Raw genomic sequence first — 20,571 nt, 5'->3', positions numbered from 1 at the left:
GATGAGTCAGCGTCTCGCAATGCATACACAGGAGCAAATCAAGTGGACTTATCTGGTAACAGCACATGAAACATTGATTGCAATCCACTCCCTGCTTCTCTGTTTAATGAAAGAGTCCAAGGAACATTGTCTAAAGATAATGGAAAAATCCACTGACCAGGTGTCTCACTGATGTGATACTGTCTACCTGACAGGATGCAACCCTTATTTGGCGGTGTCTCACTGCTATGACCTTGACAAACAGGGTGTATGCCCTTATTCTGATATGTTTTCTTTCAACTGCTACAGCGGACAGACACAGCAGATAGACACAGTTGATGATTTCATGTTTTTTTTTAATATAATGTTTTATGAAACGCCTCTTTGTTTAAGTTCTGGCTTTTTTGGAGTTGCGGCCAGTTCCACTGTGAGCACCAGTGGTTGTAGTGTAACTTCTGCAGAGCTTACTATTAAAAAGACTGATAGGCAACTCCAGTCTGAGAATTTCGTGAAAATTTATCTTGAGATGTGAAATAACGAGTTTCTCAGACCTGAGTTGTCTTTGAGTTTTAATTATTGGCTCTGCAGAGGGTTACACAATCAGCAACATGGCTCAGAGTGTGAACACAAGTAGTTAAAAAGGAAGGTTTTTATACAATGTGATGAACATTGCACTTCAAGTCCGACCCATTAACCACCCTATTAAGGTGTGGTCAACAGAATATAAGTCAGGTACATTTTAACAGGTGGGTCTGAGACTCACACTTGTCTCTGGAGGAGGTAAGAAGCTTACAGATGATAATTATTTCCATTTCACTGTATCTCATTGTTTGTATGATATTATTGTCAGTATATTGTCAGAGTATTTGTCTGATACAGCTGTGTCTGTTCTCTGTGCTTCTTTCTGACTCAGAAAGGAGGTCATGAGCTTCAGTGTCAGTTTCCAACTACATCGACCGTAAGTAAATGATTTTATTCTGGAAAATGTATTTTGAGCTGCATGCTTCCAAGTGAACTTATAACAAACTGTTTTGATTCGAAAAAAATTGTTTTGTGTGATTACTGTGATTAATGTATTTGGACACTAGCCAAGACTTAGATGTCAAAGATAGGTGTCATGTCATATGTCAGGGGATCATGGTGTTGAGTTATGTGCAATGTATGTCTAGACAGAGTCAGGATTTAAAAATGACATGCTTTGGATAAATGCCCCTTACAGTACCGGTCTCAATAAGAAGTGGTTAACGGTACAGCAGCGCTGTGCTCATTTCAATAACTTTCACGCCCACCAATCGTTGAACCAAATGAATGGAGGCAACTGACACTAGCTTCCATCTAAAATATATTTTTATTTGATTTTATTGATGACTGTTGAGATTTAATAGGATTTCAACAAATAAAATGGAACTTTTTTCAGAAACAAATTTTGACCCCTTTAACTGTTGTTAAAGCCATACATTTACTATGATAAATACTCCTGTTATGGAATGTAATGTTATATTGTTACTACATTAGATGTTGCTATTGTCTTACTTTAAATCCATGAAATACTTTTACTGTGATATTTTAACTTTAACTTTATATTTACTTTAATATTTTACCTATGTTTATGACCTTAACTGTGATATTTAGTTACATTAAACACTGTTATTTCGTTCATCAAACTACGTTAAATACTTAATTGTAATATTTTCACTCCATAAAATACTTCACAAGCAACATGAAATACCTTATACTCTTGTTCCATTACTGTCCTATTTTAACTACATTAAATAGATTCACTTTGATCATTTAAGTCAGGGGTGTAAAATTCATTTTAGTAATGGGGCCACAGATACTGCCCACTTTGACCTGAAGTGGTTTAGACCAGTAAAAATCATAGCATAATGGCTTCGTATCCCCCTGTTTTTTTTTCACCGCCGCCGCCACGCCCCCACCCTGGACGACGTCGGCTCGCTCAGTGGGGGGGGCGTGGAGGTGGCGGATACCAACATGAATCCAGAATAACGGGGGTTTGACCCATTTTGGAACACGGAGTCTGACACACGCATTGAAAGCAAAAGTAGAGGGCCGGCGCAAGCCGGCTGTGGGATTCCAGCCCACCAGGGCTCCATGCACACGACCGCGTACCCCCTGGAACACTTCGCGTACCCCGTACCCCAGTTTGGTTTGTGAACACTGTGTCTTGTTTGTCACTGTCCGGCGGCTTCACAGGAACAAGCTCTGATCTCACGATGCGTCTCTCTGAACGAATGAGTGGGGGCGGAGTCCCGGGGCCTGAGTGTGTGTGCTGTCTGGACACACACACACACACACATTTGCCGCTCCTGGTATTTCATGCTGGCCTGATAGGATTAACAAATGAACGTGATCGTGAGTTCACTGTTCGCAGAAAATACGTGAAAACATGAGTTCCGCCTCACATTACCGACTCCCAGTCGCGCGCCCCACATGTTATGCCTCTGAGCCCGACCAGTTTGGGAATCACTGGCATAGAGTGACTTTTTCTATTTTAATTTCAAATTTGTATTTTATTTAGAGCATGCCATGCATCCGGCGGGCCGAGCTGGGCCCCCTGGCGGGCCGATTCGGCCGTATGTTTGACACGCCTGATTTAAGTAGATTAAATATTATTATTGCCATTGTTACGGGTCCCAGGATTGGTTGGGGAGAACGGGGTAATGTGGGCCATTTTTTACATTTGCTCCCCTCTAGGCGAGCTAAAATAATACATCAGTAAAATTTACACATTTAAAATTAATTCAGGATGTTTTCTAGAAATGGAAATAATCAGAATGTCTTCAGGACAAAGGGCGGTGGAAATATGATTGTTTTAAAAAAAGTGGTCTTGTGTCTCACTTTTCCCCAGCTACGGGGTAAGGTGGGCCACTTACTTTTTCCACTTTAAAACTCCCGGAAAAAAACTACGGACTAGTAACAGAATCATGGGTATTGGTCAATTAAGCACATTTATGATTATTATGATTCATGTCATCTCTTGCACACCCTAGCTTACCTTCACATTGTTTCTCTGTCCTATTGGCAGGGACAGGGATATAGTTTTTCTCTGCGTATTCAAATGCCAGTTCACGGCACTTAACTGGAGCAAGGCCATGGAACTGGTCAGCTAGTTGTTTCAAGTGTTTGGCAAGCTCCTCCTCCATCTCATCTGTGAATATTCTCTTTACCTCAGCTTCTGCACCCCAGGCTACTGATTTTACTTCCCCTTTCTCTTTTTTCTTTATGAATCTTTTGAGGGTTGTCTTATCAATATTCTTATCCCTTCCAGCTTTTCTTAAGGACTTCTTTCCTTGCATGACCTCAGCGGCTGCACTCTCCATCTCTGCGAGGGGTGATGGCTTTTCTACAATGTTTATGACATTAAAAATAAAACATATATAATGTAATATAACACTAAAATATTTTTAACGAAAAACTTAACTTGTGCTCCATGGTGGGGTCAAGTGAGACACTGTCCCACTTTACCCCACAGCCACCATTTTAGAAAAACAACATCTCTTAGCAATTCAGGCTAATCTTCAGCTAGCATCCATCACATGGTTTTATATGTTGGAAGTTCATCAACATGTATGATATAAGTTTTTCTACCTGATTCAATTTGTTTTGACACAACAGTTGATTAAGTTCAAAGCAAGAAATTTTACTTTTACATGCAAAAAACACATTTTTGTGAAAAAACATACTTTCCACAGCACCAGCACCGACTTCTCCTTCATGGCAAGGGGGGAATGGGAGGGGCTTGAAAACAAGGCCCTCTGTGAAAAAGTAATTGCCCCCTTAACCTAATAACTTGGTGGCAACAACTGCACAACTTCACATCGCTGCGGAGGAATTCTGGCACACACTTCTTTGCAGAATTGTTTTAATTCAGCCACATTGGATGGTTTTTGTGCATTAACGGCTTGTTTGTGGTCATGCCACAGCATCTCAATTGGATTTAAGTCCAGACTTTGACTAGGCCACTCCAAAACCTTCATTTTGTTATTTTGAGCCATTCAGTGGTGGACTTGCTGGTGTGTTTCGGATCATTGTCCTGCTGCATAACCCAAGTGCACTTGAGCTTGAGTTCACAAACTGATGGCCGGACATTCTCTTTCAGGATTTTCTGGTAGAGGGCAGAATTCATTGTCCATCAAAGTAGCCCCAGACCATCACACTACCACCACCATGTTTGACTGTTGGTATGATGTTGTTTTTATGAAATGCTGTGTTACTTTTACGCTAGATGTAACAGGACGCACATCTTCCAAAAAGTTCCTCTTGTTTCGTCAGTCCACAGAATATTTGCCTAAAAGTCTTGGGGATCATCAAGATGTTTTTGGCAAATGTGAGACGAGCTCTAGTGTTCTTTTTGGTCAGCAGTTGCTTTTGCCTTGGAACTCTGCCATGGATGCCATTTTTGCCCGGTGTCTTTCTTATTGTTGAATCATAATTGTCAATAACTTTGTTCTCAACTGTTTTTGAATTTCTTTTGATCTCTGCATGATGTGTTGCTTTTTTAGATCTTTTAGGCTAATTCACTTTGTCAGAGAGGCTGTATTTAAGTGATATCTTGATTCAACAGTTCTTGCAGTACTCAGGCCTGGGTGTGGCTAGTGAAACTGAACACAGCTTTTAAAAAAATGTGGTTAATCACAGTTCATTCATGATCTATCGAGGGGGGGTTGGATAGCTTTTTTCCCTCAATAAATGAAATCATCATTTAATAACTGCATTTTGTATTTACTTGGGTTATCTTTGTCTAATATAAAAATTTGTTTGATGATCTGAAACATTTAAGTGTGAAAAATATGCCAAAAAACAAGAAATCAGGAAGGGGATCGAACTGCCGACCTTCAGGTTGGAGGACGACCACTCTACCCCTCAGCCTAGTGGCGTGAGTGTCTCCCGCCTCACTGTCCAGCGGAGTTTCTAAGTTTTTAACAGTTGTCGTATCTTTCAAGCGGCAGTGTCTTGTCGAAGTCAGTGTTTGAAGAGAGGAGATGCAGACCCAGAACTTGCAGCATAACAGAATTTATTACACAGAAGTTTCACAGGTCAGGACGAGCTCTAGAGACTCGGAGACATCACACAGCCAAATGGTGAAAATCTGACTTGCCTCTACAAGGCAAGGCCTTTTATAGGGGACTTGTTTACTACAAACCTAGAGATAAAATGACGTCACACAACCAAGCCCTTTGCCTAAATTTGGGAATGTGTCGTACATTTAAGGACCTGCTGAAAACCATCTCTCCTCTTATTATTCCATAGGCAGTTCAAGGATAGGTCAGCAAGGAGAAACAAACTGAACACATCTGGAGACAATACTTAAAGGTCTTAACATAAGATTCAAGGTGCCTTAAGATATTAACATGTCATTATGATCCATACCTATGCTAGAGAAAATCATTAGCTGGATATTAACATATCATTTATGGTTTCTAACTGTGCTATGGATATCCATTGGCTACAGGAATATACTACACAGTCTAACAAGATGCTCAAATCAACATTAATATGTCTCAATGACACTCGTGGTGAGTTAATGTCGGTTACTCTCACCCACTACGAACCTGTAATATACAGCATTAAACTTGAAACTTGAAATAAATGCAGCAGCAATAAAAAGAGGGAGCATTAAATTCATCATCCAGGCTGCATCTGATATGTGGGCGGAAGTTACCTCCAAATAAGAAACAGTATGGGGTGCAACTGCTCCTGTGCCAAATGTTCCACCGGAGTGCTGCTGTCATGTACTGATCTCCCCATAATGCATATGAAACATAAACCCACGTGACTATCACGTTTATTATTAGGAATAATGGGATTGCAGGCATTAACACACAGTTCACAATAATACACTAAACACAACCAGCATCAATCAATTGCTGCAGATGTAAAAATTAACATTAAATAAACAAAAGATCACACACAAAAAAAAGTTGCTCAAATATTTACAACAGCAGCAGATGAAGTCACAAATACAAACACTGTTAGTGTTGTGTTGGTAGAGATGAGATTCTGACTCAGCAGGTCTCCCTTAGTCAATGTCCTCAGGAAGTTTGACAGTGTAACAGTAAACCTTTACGGTACATTTTATTCTCATGTTGCTTCTATATTTGTATTTGTTGTTTTCTTGACCATTATATTGCTATTACCGGTCTGTTGTGATAAATGTTTGCCCGTTGGTCCTGATGCACTGTGATGTTTGGTGCAGTTTGTTAGACCAGTCGCTAGAGGACATCAGCGTACAGGTTTTAATCCTGCACAGATGAGGCGTTACTTGGGTGATTATTGGGTAAAAAGTATTTCCTTTTAAAGCATCTCTTATATGAGTTTAAAAAATGAAGTAAATATTACCAACAAAATGAACAATAACACTACACAACATGTCAAGTCTTTTGTGTGAATCTCATGGGTGGAGCTATGGGTGGAGCTATCCATATTGATGTCTTTTCATTAATACATGTAGCCTTCTAACCATGCTTTTCATGTCAGTAGGATTCTTAGGATATCCTGATATAAATGGTCAAATATTGTTAAAGAACCTAAGTAGTACAAGCGATATCCACAAAAGCAGCTGACATGAATTCACAAGAGGACGATGTGAGCTTGACACTCAGTTTATGAAGCTTTTCTGATCATAGAAGTGAACATGTTTCTTTGTTGTATGAACGCTAACCAGTTCTCAGGAGTTGCACTGGATCAAGCCTTGGACATCGCTTTGTCTCTGTTGGCAGTGGATACTTTATCAGTTTTTAATTCTGTGACATTTTAAGGGGGCGTGTCCGTTAGCAATAACACTAAAAGGCTGGGAAAAGTTTTCACACTCTTGGCTGGATTAGAAATGGAGAAAATTAAGAAAAAATAAGAGTGCTCTATGCTGCAAGTTTCACCATTACTAACGCTGTACTTGTTTTAATCCTGTTTGGAATGGGCTGTGTACTTGGTCTGTTCCTCGTCATTAGTGAGTCCTCCTCAAACATTATCCTGTTACTCTTTAATGTTTGTGTGCTGGATGGCTTGTGCATAGCTTTTTATAAGCAGTCTATGGGGCAGAGTGAAGATTAAAACAAAATGTGTTTGTGCTACCTTGTTTATCTGCAATGAATATTTGACAGTCAATGTTTTTCATGAAATTAAACTGAATGGTCTGAAATGGTGGAATGGTTTGTGAAAGATGAAAAAGAAAAAAAAAAAGAATCTGGTAGCAATACCGACCCACAATTCAACCCATGTTCCAACTGCTGTCGAATTTGATCTGAGGATGTCAAAAGAGGACATATTCAACTCAGTCCTCAGACTCAGGCCCACTGCCCCGTCCCCACTGACTGCTACAGTGCACTGGTCACCTGTTTATTCAATTTGTATTGAAATTAAACATACTGTGTATGAATAAATTTGACACTGCCCTTCCCTAGGACAATAACAACACACATACCAAGTGTGAATTGATAAGATGAATGGTTTGAGATATAAATTCCACATTCAGACAGTCAGGCTTTGTAGAATTAGAAGGTAGATAATAATGTCATTAAATTCAGTTCTGTACAAAAAGTTGCTGGTAGTCATTAAATTGTATGTGTTTGTGTATTACTTTTATCTTTCAGGAATTATCTGGTCACACTTCATTGCTAAGCGACTGAGAAATTAATAAAAAATGGGGAACGTACCATCAGAGAGTCACATGGGCAACGGCCTGAGATGCATTGTATGTGATAAAGTCTTGCCTCCGTGCCATTCTTTCAACGATTTGTACAAAACTACTCTCAATGGCCAACATGTTTATGTCTACAATGGAGGCGAATACTACAGACCAGTCGGTTACAATAATCAATACCAATGCCAACATTGTTTTTATAAGCCAATCAGAGATGAGGAACAAAGGCAGAGAGAGGAGGAGAGGAGGAGAGAAGAAGAGAAAAAGAGAGAGGAGCAGAGGAAAGAAGAGGAGAGAAAGAGAGAGCATCAGAGACAAGAAGAGGAGAGAAAGGCTCAAGAGGCTGAAAAAAGGAGACAAGAAGAACTAAATCAAAGGCTTGAGGAATCACAAAGGCAAGCAGAAGAGCATGAAGAGAGCACCATGAAAGAGGAACTTGTGACCAAGCGACGCGTTCTTATAGGCCATCTGGATGAATTTGAAGCAAAGAACAAATCTGATTATGATGATCTTCTGGAAACTCTTTCATCAAAATGCAACATCCCAGTTTCAGACCTCAGTCTGGTTCAGCTGAGTTCTGACCAGCTGGGCAGCATCCTGTCAGCCCTGGACAAACTCCTGTTTGATGAATGGATCAGTGCTCCTCCATCTCTGAGCACTCTGCAGCATGCCCAGGTGTTAATCACAGAGCTGTGTGCCCTGTCCCTGGAGATATCTGAGGGAGTTTCCCTAAAGAGCATCTCCAATCATGTGCAGTCCCTGGTGAGCCACATCAGCCAATCAGCATGCAATGTCTCTGAGAGTTTCCTGCTGACTCAAGCCCTGTACCTGAACCTGATGCACTTCTTCACTGACCCTGGCAGCTGTGATGCAGCTTTCATAGCTAAACAATGGGCTGAGCAGGACCTCACAGCTGGAGATCTCTTTCTTATAGAATTCTTGGGCACACTCACAACATCACTACAGAGTGCAGTTTGAAGAGCCTCCACGTTCATTTTGAAGATGGAGATCCAGTGCTTTGAGCTTCTCCTATCCACACTCAAACATCTAAATGGCAAGGAGAGACATGTAGGATGCATCGAAATACTCCTAAGAATTGTGCAAACAAACAAATGGACACCAACTGAGGCAGTGACTCTGCTCAAAGTGCTGTCAGAGAAATATAAAGAGGATGCTCCCATCACTAAAGTGCTCACATCAGTACAAGTGTATGACCTATCACCAGAGTGGAAAGATGACTCCGGACACTCCCTCCACCAAACTCTGGACGTCCTTGGCCCTGAGAGATTCCTACTGGACTTCTGTAAGACTCTCAGAAAACAAGATGAGAGCAGTCTATATTCATCACTAGCAGAATTAAAAACACTCAATAACTTAGATGAGTCTGTTGTCACCATGATGAAAAACATTGCCAACGGTGTCCTAAAATATTCAGAAACTGCCCCAAAAGGTGAACCTTTTATGAGAGATTCCTTCAAAAGTGGAAACCTGAATGCAAATCAAATCCAAAATTCACTCTCTCAGTTGTGCAAAGCAGTGTCTGACACCAAAGGCTGGTGGCCAACAGTGGTGCTGACTGAGAAGACCGCAAAAACAAGGATTGGTTGGTGTGGAGTTGGACCCATGTGTCACAGCCATGTTTGCAGCCACAAAAGTCCTCATGGGAAAGAAAGTGGACATTGTGTTGAGCTCTAACATTCACTCACTCAAACAAACTAAAGAGTGGTCTGACTTCTACAAGCACCTGGGGATTTCACTCAACACAAACTTGAGGAAAGATAATACATCATTGATGGTTGTCTATGAAGACGACATTGTATATGGTGCAATGGATGACTTTGTGTCTGATTACCTTCAATGTGGCTTGGAGGGAATGGAAGTGGGGAGCCCTCTCCTTAGTCGAGGATTTCTCATTGAAGACAGGTGCCTCAGTGCTTCCTATAATCTGGAACTCTCAGTGCTCAAGGAAAATAATGCTTTGGTGTTTGCTGCAGACACTCTGAAAAGCATTATGGGTACTTTTTACAGTGAGGAGATGGAACTGAGAGACAAATTTATCAAGGCTCTTTTCCAGGTCCTCCATTCTAACCTTAACAAACGCACAGATGAAGACAGTAAAGTCATATCCTTTTCACAGAAATGCACTGGAAAAGACCTGCCTTCCAATAAGGTCTAAAACCTGTTCATTCTTGAGAAACTTCTCCAAGAGTTTAGTGAAGAAACGGAATGTGAGAAACAAGGGGCATCCCTGGTTGGCAACTTGTGTTTGGAGATTCTTTTTTCCCATGTAGGGCAATTCCAGATGGTGTCAAATCTTAAAGCACAAAAAAGATGGTCACCAGAGGAGGTTATAGCCCTCCTTGTAACTTTAACTGACCACCATCACGATAAAGACTGCATTTCTATCATGAAGATTTTACATCTGATAGAAACATACCAAGTGTCTTCTAAGTGGACAAATGGGAAGAATCAGTCTCTCCTTGAGCTCTTGAGCATTCTTGATACTAAGAAACTGATTCAGAACTTGGAAAGAGGCTTTGAAGAGGAGGAAATAAAAAGTCTTGAGTGTCTTTTTGATGAATTACGGCAGATGAAAAACATGGACGAAAAAACCCTGGAGAAGTCTTATTCTATAGTAAAGTGGATGCAAAACATGATTAAATCTGGCGAAATCAAAAAACACAATAATCTGAAGCAAGCAAAGCAGCTGAGTCATAGCACAAACACAGAAGACTTACAGGAGATCCTAGCAGTCTTATGCAATGCTGTACACGTGTGCAATGCTGAAGAAAAGTGGTGGCCAAGAGCCACTCAGTTGACAAGCTGGTGCTTCTTGGCTTTGTCTGACACTGGAAAGCTTCTGGAGATGGGAACTGGAGAGGGGAAGTCATGCGTCATAGCAATGTTTGCAGCACTGCGTGTACTCCGGGGCGAAAAGGTTGATGTGGTGTCCAGCTCATCTGTTTTATGTCAAAGAGATGCAGAAGAATGGAACAACTTCTACAAGTACTTTGACATCACGGCTGACACGAACACAAACAAGACTAAAGATGAGGATAGAAAAAAATGCTACCAGAAGGATGTGGTCTATGGAACAATTGAAACCTTTGCTGCAGATCACCTTCGCCAGATATTTGAGATGAAGGATGTGAGAACAGATCGCAGCTATCAGTGTATCATCATCGATGAAGTGGACTCACTGCTGTTGGATCAGGGAGTACAGCTGACATATCTCTCCAGCCCAATGGTTTCCATGCAGCACCTGAATGTTATCCTGGCCATGATCTGGGGCCATGCCTGCCAGTATGGCTTCTTGTCCACAGGACACATCACATTCGTACAGGGTCCCCCTTCTTCATTCTACAAGAGCATATTTGACTCAATTGACATGGATGGAATAGATGACCCCATGGACATTTTACATATTGCTGAAGAGTCAGGGATTGTGCCTGAGGGATTTACAAAGGAAATCTACAATGGCGAAAAAGACGAACTTCTCATGAAACTGAAAACTGTGAGTTAGGTTGACGTGATCGATTTTTTCCAAAAGATTGAGCAGTATGTCCCCTATGGTTTCACTGTGTACACGTTAGATGATAATGGATTGCTCTCTCTTAGAAAGGCCACACCGTACAACAACCCAGACATTCCAGAACTTACATTTCTTGTTTTGGATGATGGCTTATGCTCTGCTCTCTATGATTCTGAGGAAGTCCTCACCAATCCCATCACAGAATTCATCTTAGAAAAGATTCAGTACACTCCATGCTCAAACAATACCGGGAAAATCAGCATCCCTGGATTCTTGAAAAATCTGATAGAGAGTAAATTGCCTGTTTGGGTTCAGAATGCCTTTCTGGCAAAGAGACTGAGGCAAGGACGAGAGTATGTTGTGGAAAATGACTGTGTCTGTCCCGTTGACTACAGATCTACGGGTATTGTGGAACTAAGTAAGAAATGGGGTGATGGCCTGCAGCAGTTTGTTGAGATCAAACACCAAATCAAAATGAGCACAATTTCAACAGTGACAAACTTTATCTCTAATCTTTCCTTTTTTGAAAAATACAATGGGAAAATATATGGGGCCACGGGGACACTGGGGAGTGAAACCGACTTGCTTATGCAGGATCTATATCCCAATCTCTCAGCCTGTAAAATGCCAATTTTCAACCGGAGGAAGTTATTTGAGGTCAAGGGCAATCTGGAGACTTCAGCCGAAGAGTGGAAATCTAAAATCACCCATGTAGTTATGGATCAAATTTCCCCAAATGCATACAGAGAGGGGAGAGCAGCCTTGGTGATCTGTGAAACCATTACCAAAGCTAAAGAGCTCTATGAAGCGCTAAAACCTGTCATCCCAGGTCAAATCATTCTCTACAGCCGGAGTGACAAAGACAGTTTGAGCAAAATAGATAAGAAACTGGATCCTGGGGATGTCATTGTTGCCACAAACCTGGCTGGACGTGGCACCAACATCAAAGTGTCCAAAAAGGTGAACAAAAATGGAGGATTATTTGTGGTCCTCTCCTTCCTTTCTGAGAACACAAGAGTGGAACTTCAGGCATTTGGCCGAACTGCACGCAAGGGTAAACCTGGATCTGCACAGATAATCATGACCACTGATCATGTACAGGAGTCCCTCAAGACAGTGTCATCTCTGGAGGAGGCAAAGGAAACAAGGAATAGACTGGCAGCAAAAAGGACAAATGACATGATGGATGATGTTACTGAGATGAAACTGCGGGAGGACCTTTTCGCAGAGTACTGCAAGACCCTCCAGGCAATTTACAGGAAATCCGAGGGAGATGACCAAACAGTTATTGTTGCCATCATGAATGAGTTCTGGGGGATTTGGTTGCAAACTAAATCAGAGGAAAATTTTCAACTTAAAAAGACATGAATTGGAAAAGAGCTTGAAAGCTGATTTGTCCCTGGCACAAAGTCAGTCTCAAAGTCAGACTTCACCATGCTCAAGCATTTACCACTACATCAAGTTTGGGAATCTCGCACTCGGTGAAAAAAAATGGGATGTCAGCATGAAGCTATTTGAAAAAGCAATGGGACAAGATGAATGTTGGGCAGCCATAGCTTTTTACAATCATGCATGCTGCTCTATAAAACAGCAGAAGGAAGATTGCCTGACTATAGCCAGCAATGATCTCCAGAAAGCACAGGAGTCTCTGAAGTACCTCAGCGAGGAATGCTTGGTCTGCCTGCAGTTTGTAAAAATGGCCTCTGCTGAATTAAAAAGCAGTGAACAACCAACCAGCCTTGAGAAACAATTAAAAACCAAGTGCAACTTGTTCAGCTACTTTGATAAAAACATTTGTGAGGCTATCGAGAAGCTGAAGGAAATAAAAGACAAAGGGAGGGATGCAACAACCAAGAAATTACCCATGTTCTCTCTGGTGTCAAGCTCAGATGAAGATCTCCAAATAGAGGCCTACAATCTGTACAGTAAAGGTCTGGAATATCTGTTTTCCGTGGAAGAGCAGCCTCGGTTCCCATGGGAAGCTTTCCTGGTGTTCTGTCTCGGAATTCTGCAGATCGTTGGAGGGGCACTGCTCACTGCCTTTACGTTTGGAACATTAGCTCAAGTCGGCATGGGGCTGATCAGTGAAGGAATATCCGACTGCATCACTGGCATTGAGTCCATGATTACAGGAGAATTCAGTTGGCAATCATGGGCTATAGAAAAAGCAATATCTATTGGTATTTCTCTCATTGGGTTTGGCGTTGGAAAGCTGATTACAAAGGGCTTCAAAGCTGCTAAAATGTTGGTCAAGGGACTAGGAAAAAAACTTAAGGCATTACCAAAGTTTTTCTCCAAACAGGTTAAAGAAGGCCTTAGCGTTGTTACAAAGACAAACATGAAGAATGCAGTGAAACAAACAGCAAAGAAAATGGCAAAAGAAATCATTAGCTATGCATTTGGGAAGGCAGAAGATGCTGTATTGCTAGAAATACTGAAAGGCATTAAGAATGAGATGACAAAGGGTATTGCAAATGATGTAAAAACCAACATGGAAAAGGATCCTTTGGCTGGATTGGTAGACTCCATTTTGCTCTCTCACCTTGAGGATAAAAAGCAAATGTCTGATCTCCTGCAGGATAAGAATAGAAAGAGCAAACTTCTGGGTATTTTCAAGCAGATAAGCAAAACAGCCTTAGAGCCATTCTACGCTGACCTCGAATGGCAGAACAAGCTAAACTCATCCATCACTAAGGTGATTGACAGTGCAGCATCAGAGGCCAAAGGCAAAACACTTGCATTTCTGAAAGTCATTCAAGTCATTCACATGGCCTCACTGGCAGCTGAAGCTACCTGTGCAGTCTCCCGGCTTTCAAGCCAGTTTTTCTTAAACCTTCACAAAGAGCTGAATAGATTTAAAGAGAAAAAAAAATTGACACAGAAAGTGAAACGAAATAAAGATCCTGGAAGACTTCAAGCTGGATTTAGCCAACGAAACCAGTGCTTTATTAGCAGATGCTTTGGTAGAAGTGTTCCACCAAAAGTTATCCAGTCACTTTGTTTCCTATGCCATAGGCAAAGTGAATAATATCATAGGTGATTATGTAAGTACTGGCTTGAAGAGTGAAAAAACAAAGGACAAACTCAGGGCTGGACAAAACAGCAGATACATCTCATACATGTCAGAACACATGAATTCCAAACGTAAACAGGACAGAGAGTCTGGTAAACGCTCAGAGTCTCATGCTGAAAAGATCAAGGGCTCCTCGACAGCCACAACTATTCTTGATATCAGAGTCCTATCCGAAACCACTGGCACTAAGGTTGTCATACTAACACAAGACAGCCATGGCAAGCTTATCAAAATGCAGGAGATAAGCCCGAGCACCAAATCTGCCAGTCAAACTGTGACACTGATTTACACACAAAAGAGTTCACAACATCCAGACGGCCATTATGATGTGTCCATCAATAATAAGACGGTGAAAGTAACCACCAACGAAAATAGCAGCCTGTTTCATGCTTTGGCACAAGGCATGAAACCAAAGGCCACCTCAGAAGAGATTGCCTCGGAAGCAGGTCGTCTCCGATCTTTGGAGGCCGATGCTCTAGTGAAACACTCAGATCAATGGGAGCCTTTCCTCAAGTACAAAGAGAGAACAGATGAAGTCAGAGGAAGAGACTGGTATATGGCAAAGGAAGCTGGACTAAAAATGACAGTAAAAGAAAACAAAAAGGTGATCGAGGAAGGAAAAGTGAAAAAGTACAACGACTGGATAAAACATGGAAACAGCAAGCCAAGCACTGGACAGTTCATCAAAGCAGCTCACCAACCACCAGTGGGTAGTATATCGCAAGCTGGAGAATTGAATCAGAATAGCAAGTTAACCAAAGCCATGCTTGAAGTGGTAACAAAGTCAACTGCTGATGTGGAAAACTACAATGGCTTTGGACTTCCAACTATATATGTGCCAACAGAAATGCAACATGAGTTTCCCAGTACAACAACAAAACAATTCAGGAAATTATTGGCTCGCACAATCAGCCAGGATAATGTTGTGAGTGTCCTAAAACTGACCATTCTAGGAGCAATACCCAGATTCATGTGGTGTCCTGTCATTTTAGTTTGTTAATTTCAGTCTGTGTGTTTTCTATTTCCTGTTTTATTTTGTAGCCTTGCTCTCACTGTCTTGTTTCAGCTTCTCGGTGTCTCACTTCCTGTCTTTGATTGTGCTCTCCAATCCTCATATGTTTCACCTGGTGTAATTGCCCCGGCCTTCCTGCTCTGTATTTAAGCCTCTGTTTCCCTTTGTCTGGTGTCGGTTCGTACTCGTTGTTGTGCTAGTGGTTTCCACACGTGGCAGATACGGTTTGTTTGTTTCAGCTGTCTCGACCAGCTTCTCCTGCTTCCTTGTTCTCCGTGCGCTTTTTCGCCAGAACTTACCTGCTTGTGTTTGTGTTTTGTTTTTGTCTTGTTTAAAGCCTTTTATTATATTAAATACCTTTTTGTTAAAATCTCTGCATCCTGGGTCCATCTCCTCCTTCAAACCGTAACAGAACGAACCGACCAAACTATGGACCCAGCAGAGGTTAATTTATTTTTTGAAAAAGTTTATTATTTTGAGTTTCTGGTGTACGAGCTGGAGGAAGGATCCCAAGACCCTGCGGAGACCCTGAGGGAGATCCTGGTAGTGGAGGCCTGGCTGAGGGATCGACCGTGGGTGAGCCACACCGTGCCATACCTCCCGGAGGTGCAGGAGAGGTTGAGGAAGCTGCGCAGCCATACAGCCCCTTCCTCGAACCCATTTTTTGGAACCCGCTTGGCTTTTGGTGGACCCCGCATCCTTCAACAGAGGTCTGCAGTTGGTGGCAGAGGGCGGAGCAGTAACCCTGCATCTTTAAGACCAGCTCGCAGGCGCCACCCTCCAGCCCCATCCGTAGTCCTGTACGCTGGAAGCGACAGGGTTTTTTGGGGACCTCGCAACCTCAAGGGGTTTCCTCTGGCTGATTGCGGACGTGAGAGAGGGGGGATCCACAGCCGAAGCCAATCCGTCAAGCAGCATGCTCACAGGGACCAGCCACCTCCAGTCCCGACTGGGTCGCAGTCCCCAGCTCCACGCCGGAGGCTCTCAGCTGATGTCACTCGTTCTCCGACGTCAGTGGTCCTCACAGCGGCGCCCGCTCCAGCACCTGCTTCGGTTCCAGCTCCACGCCGGAGGCTCCCAGCTGATGTCTCTCGTTCACCGACGTCAGTGGTCCTCGCACTGGCATCTGCTGCAGCACCGGCTCCAGTCCCAGCTCCACGCCGGAGGCTCTCAGCTGATGTCACTCGTTCTCCGACGTCACTGGTCCTCACAGCGGCGTCTGCTCAAGCATCGGCTCCAGTCCCAGCTCCGCGCCGGAGGCTCTCAGCTGATGTCACTCGTTCTCCGACGTCACTGGTCCTCACAGCGGCATCTGCTCCAGTACCTGCTCCGGTCCCAGCTCCACGCCGGAGGCTCCCAGCTGATGTCCCTCGTTCTCCGACGTCGGAGATCCTCGCGGTGCCAGCTCCGCACCCAGCTCCAGTGCCTGCTCCGCGCCGGAGGCTCTCGGCTGACCTCTGTGTTTCGGCGTCGGAGATCCTCGCAGTGCCAGCTCCGCACCCAGCTCCTGTGCCTGCTCCGTGCCGGAGGTTCTCGGCTGACGTCCTCTGTTTTTTCGGCGTCGGAGATCCTCTCGGTGCCAGCTCCGCACCCAGCTCCTGTGCCTGCTCTGCGCCGGAGGCTCTCGGCTGACGTCCTCTGTGTTTCGGTGTCGGAGATCCTCGCGGTGCCAGCTCTGCATCCAGCTCCGGTCCCTGCTCCCGTGCCTGCTCCGCGCCGGAGGCTCTCGGCTGACGTCCTCTGTGTTTCGGCGTCGGAGATCCTCGCGGTGCCAGCTCCGCACCCTGCTCCCGTGCCTGCTCCGCGCCGGAGGCTCTCGGCTGACCTCTGTGTTTCGGCGTCGGAGATCCTCGCGGTGCCAGCTCTGCACCCAGCTCCGGTCCCAGCTCCCGTGCCTGCTCCGCGCTGGAGGCTCTCGGCTGACGTCCTCGGTGTTTCGGCGTCGGAGATCCTCGCGGTGCCAGCTCCGCACCCAGCAACAGTCCCTGCTCCGGTGCCAGCTCCGCACCCAGCTCCAGTCCCTGCTCCGCGGCGGAGGCTCCCCTCTGACGTCGCTTCTCTTCTGACGTCAGAGGTTCTCACAGCGTCAGCATTCCCGGTCCCTGCTCCGTGCCGGCGGTTCCAACCTGACGTCCCCTGTGTTTCGGCGTCAGAGGTCTTCGCTGCACCTGCTCCGGCCCCTGCCCAGCGCCGGAGGCTTCCGGCTGGCGTCTCTCCTCTTCAGGCGTTGGAGTTCCTCGCTGCTCCTGTCCCTGTCCCGCGCCGGAGGGTCCTGGCAGACGCCACTCTGGTTCCGGTGTCTGAGGTCCTCGGTGCCAGCTCCAGTTCCTGTCCCACGTCCGGGGCTGAGGTCGGAGCTCTTGCCCTCTGCCCCTGACTGGTCTTCGGGCCACCCTCTCGAGGAGCTCCCGTGTTGGGCTCCTGACCGCCCTCCCGAGCTTCAGAACTCTGTCCCTGAGCGGCCACGGCGCCGCCATCCCGAGCTTCTTAACTCTGTCCCTGAGCGGCCACGGCGCCGTCCTCCCGAGCTTCAGAACTCTGTCCCTGAGCGGCCACGGTGCCGCCCTCCCGAGCCTACGAAATCGGCCGTTGATCGGCCACGGCGCCGTCCTCCCGAGCATCTGTGCTCAGCCACGGAGCCGTTGGCCTGAGACCCTGGGCACCTCCCGGATTCCCTCATCCGCTTCCCCCCTCCCCCCAACCGTCTCGGTTATGGACCGTCTGGAATCCGGTCCTTGAGGGGGGGGTACTGTGGTGTCCTGTCATTTTAGTTTGTTAATTTCAATCTGTGTGTTTTCTATTTCCTGTTTTATTTTGTAGCCTTGCTCTCACTGTCTTGTTTCAGCTTCTCGGTGTCTCACTTCCTGTCTTTGATTGTGCTCTCCAATCCTCATGTGTTTTTTAATTATTTAAGCCTCTGTTTCCCTTTGTCTGGTGTCAGTTCGTACTCGTTGTTGTGCTAGTGGTTTCCACACGTGGCAGATACGGTTTGTTTGTTTCAGCTGTCTCGACCAGCTTCTCCTGCTTCCTTGTTCTCCGTGCGCTTTTTCGCCAGAACTTACCTGCTTGTGTTTGTGTTTTGTTTTTGTCTTGTTTAAAGCCTTTTATTATATTAAATACCTTTTTTGTTAAAATCTCTGCATCCTGGGTCCATCTCCTCCCTCAAACCGTGACAATTCAAGTTCAATAGTGCCAAGAACTACAGAGACTTTCGGAACAACCGAGTGAGTAAAACCAGGCTTGCCATTTTCGAAAATAACTTTGAGCACCATTCTAAAGATTTGGTCAACAAATGGTTCAACCATCTTCAAGACAAGGGTGTCATGACAAAGGCTGATCTTGACACCCTTACTGCATGGATCAACAACAAGGGCTACGAGAATCCATCTGATCCACACAGGAAGCAAGTCTCTAACCTCCTCTAATGCAAAGGTAATATACAATTGAATGTAGAGTGTTTGATAAGGGAGTCTGGTTGGATAGTAAAAATAAAAGAGGCATGTGTTCACAGAGCAGCTTTGCATCCCATGCTGCAGCCATACCTGATCAGATCATACATTTTAACTTAACTTTTAAATGTCCCCTTGACTGACCAGGCATCTGAGTGTCAGCTGAGCATGTGCTCACTTGATTTACTTCAAACAGCATCAGCAACACATGCTTGGTGCCCTATCTGCATGCCACCAAATCATAAAGGATAGTTGCCATGTGGATCAAAGGAGCTCTGTGGAGTCAGATGTTTTGTTTACTCATTAAAACGTACACACAGGAGATGACTTACAGTGACTGGTCTATTATGGTTAGCAGTTGATCTAAGTGAAAAATGTACTTGTGTTCTTTTTACAGTGGGATATTTACACCTGACAATATGGCTGCCAAAGAAGTCAGGAAAACTACAGACGTCTACATACCTGTCATGACGTTCGTGTAGACACCTGTCGGTATTCATTTTAAGGTCTCTTTTGGAAGTTTTGGTAAATCTATATTGCTTGGGATTTAAAGCTATGTCCTATCATACATTGGAATTTAATATTCACATGTAAATGTAAGAGTTGCAAATTGCTATATAACCCAAAGACTACAGCAAGCTTATTTTATCCTTTGTATTTCACATGTGTTCTTTAAAGTAAATCTGAAAAAGTGAATTCCATGGTAAAATATGTTGTCTGCCATTGGTTATTCAGATTGCTACCACAATCAAACATGCCATCAAGAAATCATGTGTAATCAGAGAAATCCTAAATGTTGTTCTGCGCTAGGATAAGTGTATTTCAGGTTGTGTTTATTGTTGCTTATGTCACATTTAACATGGGATTTTCTAGCCATTTCACTTTGATTGTATTAACTTTAAAATGATATATATATATATATATATGCAGCTGTGGCTGAGGGGTACACTAGTCGTCCTCCAATCTGAAGTTCAGCAGTTCGATCCCCAGTCTTACCCATCTGCATCACCGAGGTGTCCTTGGGCAAGATGCTGAGCCTCAAATGGCCCCCCGATAGAATTGCAAAGTGCTGCGAATAGATGCACTGTATGAATATGTGTGTGTGACTGGGTGAATGTAAAACTGTACTGTAAAGCGCTTTGAGTGATCATCAAGACTAGAAAAGCGCTTTATTAATGCAAAACCATTTACCATATAACAGATCTAATACATATAATTGAAACACAAAAGATGCTCTGTGGCTTTCTCATTCATCTATTCCAATGTGATCCTCAACTAAAAAGGAAATTTCTCTTTATTTTACATCATTTTTCTTTTATGTGTTAATTTTGGGGTTTGGGTGAAGATGTGGTGTGGTTGTTGAACTGTCAGTATGTATTTTTCAGATATATGGTATATATACACTGTTTGACATATATCACACTTCGATATAATCTTCAGCTGTTTTAAACAATGAAGAATTTGTTGATGTTCATTATGGTTGTGAAAACTTAATAACAAAGTGTGTGAAATTTGGAACACTAGAAGACTGCGTCATGATTCCACAAACTCTGATCTACTGAAGTGGCTAGATGAACTCTCTACAATGTCACTAAAACTCAATTCTGAACTTCCTGTGCAAGTATATTTGAGATGTATAGGGTATTGCATACCTGAAATTCTAATCCCAACCCTTAATCTGCACTGTCTATTCCTTTATAGGATGTTCAATCGTACAGTCTTTGGCTCGTCAGTGCTGTGTGAAAATCTAAAAATAAATCAGATTATCAATAAATGTATTGGTGTTAATTTCAGCAAAGGTTCCATCTGTACAGCTGCTTAATGCAACCAGATATAAAACGACCTGTCTTATAGAATTCCAAATAT

The 20,571-nt window shown here is 43.6% G+C and overlaps 1 protein-coding gene across 3 annotated transcripts; it reads left to right on the top strand.

Moving 5' to 3' along the window:
• Positions 1–739: 739 nt before the first annotated feature.
• Positions 740–20,007, top strand: LOC133950731 (protein translocase subunit SecA-like). 3 transcript variants are annotated; one of them, XM_062384843.1, is made up of 3 exons: positions 740–759; positions 893–937; positions 7,590–16,177. In XM_062384843.1, exon 3 carries the CDS (start codon positions 9,942–9,944, stop codon positions 11,160–11,162), a length of 1,221 nt encoding a protein of 406 aa, XP_062240827.1. In that variant the 5' UTR covers positions 740–759; positions 893–937; positions 7,590–9,941; the 3' UTR covers positions 11,163–16,177. The 3 variants fall into 3 exon arrangements, with proteins under 3 accessions (XP_062240827.1, XP_062240826.1, XP_062240825.1); XM_062384842.1 differs by lacking the exon at positions 740–759 and adding an exon at positions 19,103–20,007 and having other exon boundaries at positions 7,590–18,688; XM_062384841.1 differs by lacking the exon at positions 740–759.
• Positions 20,008–20,571: the final 564 nt, after the last annotated feature.

Source organism: Platichthys flesus, chromosome 3 (assembly GCF_949316205.1).
Source record: "Platichthys flesus chromosome 3, fPlaFle2.1, whole genome shotgun sequence".
NCBI classification, from domain to species: domain Eukaryota; kingdom Metazoa; phylum Chordata; class Actinopteri; order Pleuronectiformes; family Pleuronectidae; genus Platichthys; species Platichthys flesus.
This window is presented reverse-complemented; position numbering and strand designations above follow the sequence as displayed.